Consider the following 3346-nt stretch of genomic DNA (forward strand, 5'->3'; position numbering starts at 1 on the left):
AGGAAAAAAACTAATTTAAAATCTTTAAATGATAAATTTAATTAAAAAAATTTTAAAAGACTAATTTAGAGAATAAGTAATTTTTTAGAGGCTAAATACTTAATAAACTATTATCTGATGGTATGACCGTTATGTGGTATAATTCAATTTTCGAATTATATGTAACTATTTTAGTGACAACTGTGAAACGTACGTGTTGCTCTTCTCAATTAATCTTTAACTGATTTTTTAAAATATTAATGAGCATGTGTAGGTAGGGGTGGCAATAGGACGGGTAAGAACGAGTTAGTTTTTGTTCTATCCGATCTCGTTTCACTCTATAATAATCCGCATAAAATTTGTCCCGTTTTTATTTGTGGATAGTAAAAAATTGAATCCTAACTCGAGTCTGCGGGTACCTGTCCTGCCCCTACTTGTCCGACCATTTCTATAATTATTAAAATTCAATAAATAAAATTAAATTTTAAAATTTACATAATCATCATCACATATATAATATATTAACATCTATTTTAACTTTTTTTTTTAATTATAGGTTTTAATTGTTAAATTATAAATATAGAATTTAATTTTAATGCATTAATAATATAAAATATTTTACACAATTATATAATTATAATTATTCTTTTGAATGACTATTTACATAATTAATATAAAAAATAATTATTTTAATATAACATTATATAATTAGATACATATGTAAAATAATTTTATATTGACAATATATTAAAATTAAATTCATAAATATAATGGCCAAATTATGCACAACAAAGTTAGTGTCATTTATTTATGAGTCAAAAGAAATCCGACGATTTTTCTACCTAATTTCCTAATCATAATTTAGAGAAAATGATAAATAGGTCTTTAACTTTTTGATCGTAGACATTTAGGTTCTCGATAATTTGAAAATACATTTAAGTCTTTAATCTTTTTAAAATTTGAACTTATCGATCCCTCATGTTCATTTAAGTTCTTGACCTTTTCAAAATCTGGACTTATCGATCTCTCATGTTCACTTAGATCTGTCAGATTTAACAGAAAAATCAAACGTGACTCTCGTTGTACTGACCTGGTTGATACGGATGTACACGTGAGAGAGTTTTTAAAATTGGACAAATTAAACTCAGAGATCGATATGTTCAGATTTTGAAGAGGTCAGAGACTTAAATATATTTTTAAATTTTTAGGAACTTAAATGTCCGGAGACCAAAAAATTAGGGATCGATTCATCCTTTTCTCTATAACTGTCAGATACATGACCAAATTAATTTTAAACCCTAAACTATATGTAAGGACATGAGGCTGCATTATATATTTGTACAATGATGATAAATTTGAGATAGATTTTAAAAATCTACGAATAATTATGCCTAAAGATTACATTATTTTTGAAAAGTTTTATCTCTGCGAAGAATCGTATCGTTTTAAAGAGTTATTTTTCTTCCAGAATATACTATTTATTTATAGAATATGTGCCTTAAGTACAAAAATCATAATATAAAAAACGGATAACAATAATTTATCTGCAGAAGAAAAATTCTTAGGTTTTGTAATTAAGAATAACTTAGTATTCTTATTTTAATCTATTAATTATATCTACTATATATGTACGTAATACGGTAATAGATATAGTATATGGAAATTTGATACATGAAATCAAAACGAATATCTGAATTAATTAATTGAAAGGATAGTGGTACACACACATATAGTGACACAACATAGTCCACATTCATAGTGTGGAGTACTTAGTTGTGGACTCTCTATTATTTATCCATGCTCGATTACAAACTTCAACAATCATGTGTATTGAATAGCACAATGCTAATAGTAAAACTTTTAAAAGGAAAAAGAAAAAATAAATAAATTGTACTTAGTGCAAGCTTAATTATCCGTACACCGGCGGTGGGGGTGAGTTATAGAGGTAGGGATGATATGGCGGAGGTGATGGAGACGGTGGGGGTGGGGATTTGTATATATAATGAGGAGGTGGTGAATATGATGGTGGTGGCGGTGACTTGTAAACATATGGTGGAGGAGGTGATGGAGAAGGTGGAGGTGGAGATTTATATATGTATGGAGGAGGTGGTGAAGGTGATGGTGGTGGTGGTGACTTGTATATATAGGGGGGTGGAGGCGAAGGAGAAGGTGGAGGTGGAGACTTGTAAATATATGGTGGAGGAGGCGAAGGAGATGGTGGTGGAGGAGACTTGTATACATATGGAGGTGGTGGTGATGGTGAAGGCGGAGGTGGAGACTTATAAATATATGGAGGAGGTGGTGATGGAGACGGGGGAGGTGGAGACTTATAAACATATGGTGGTGGTGGTGGTGATGGAGATGGCGGAGGTGGAGAGTTGTACACATATGGAGGAGGCGGTGGAGAGTTATAAAGATAGGGAGATGGAGGTGGAGATTTGTGGTGGCCATAATAAGGAGGTAAAGAAGGTGGGAATTTGTAATGAAATGGTGGCGGTTTGTAGTAATAGGGAGGTGGATGTTCTTCATCATGATATGGGGGAGTTGGATGGGGATAAAAGTAGTATGGTGGTTGCTTCCCTTCATAGATAGGATTGTCATCAATGGCAGCAACGTTGTTAATAGCAATTAGACAAAATGCTAATGCATACATCATGAGTTGAGGCCAATGCCTTCGCCTCATTGAGGTTTCCATCTATCTTCTCTTGTGTGTTTATAACTTTGAACACTTCTAGTCTTTTCTTCTTGCTTGGTAAAGTAAGGATTGTAATTGATCCTTTATATAGTGTTAGCCTTCAATGGCAGCTTAGAGATAGATTACATGAAATAATGGATTAAAAAACTGCCCTAATAATGAGTTAAAATGTCACCTAACACTGCAGATGTTAATATTTTTTATATTTCAACATCAAAGTTTAATTTACAAAGTCAAGAAGAGTGCGTGCAAGGTATATAACTATATATGATGATGGCATTTGGCTGAACAAGTACACGGTAGATTTGTTCAATATCTTTAGATAAAACGTGTTTTGGAGGATACAGCTCATATATGTATAATATTACGAGGAGTGCTAGGAGACCAACACTTTTATTAAATTTTGGCCAGCACTTAACCATCAAAAGGAAATTGAATGATTCTACACTATTAAATGTAATCTCACACCATTAAAAATATCATTGATGACTAAAAACCACAAAATCTGTTAGCTCTCTAGACTTTCTCTAATATTATTTCATTTTAAAATAGTTTTACACGACCCTTTATTTTTGTTGATATAAAAGTTAATTTGATAAGTTATTTATATTTTTCTTTAAGAAGTGTTTAAAGCTTAACATATTTTTACTCTCATAAGATGATTAATGTCCA

At 31.3% G+C, this 3346-nt stretch overlaps 1 protein-coding gene and 1 long non-coding RNA gene across 2 annotated transcripts in view; both read right to left on the minus strand.

Annotated features, from left to right (window-relative positions):
* Window positions 1-3346, minus strand: part of LOC110269907 — an 11526-nt gene that overhangs the window by 7065 nt on the left and 1115 nt on the right. The gene's annotated exons all lie outside the window — the stretch shown is intronic.
* On the minus strand, window positions 1648-2565 carry LOC107629029 (extensin-2; the record flags this gene model as incomplete). The annotated part of the gene is given in 1 exon segment (XM_016331711.2): window positions 1648-2565. A coding segment is annotated over 1 exon segment (677 nt), but the record flags the coding sequence as incomplete, so codon positions are not given.

The sequence above is a fragment of the Arachis ipaensis genome, chromosome B03 (assembly GCF_000816755.2).
Source record: "Arachis ipaensis cultivar K30076 chromosome B03, Araip1.1, whole genome shotgun sequence".
NCBI lineage: Eukaryota > Viridiplantae > Streptophyta > Magnoliopsida > Fabales > Fabaceae > Arachis > Arachis ipaensis.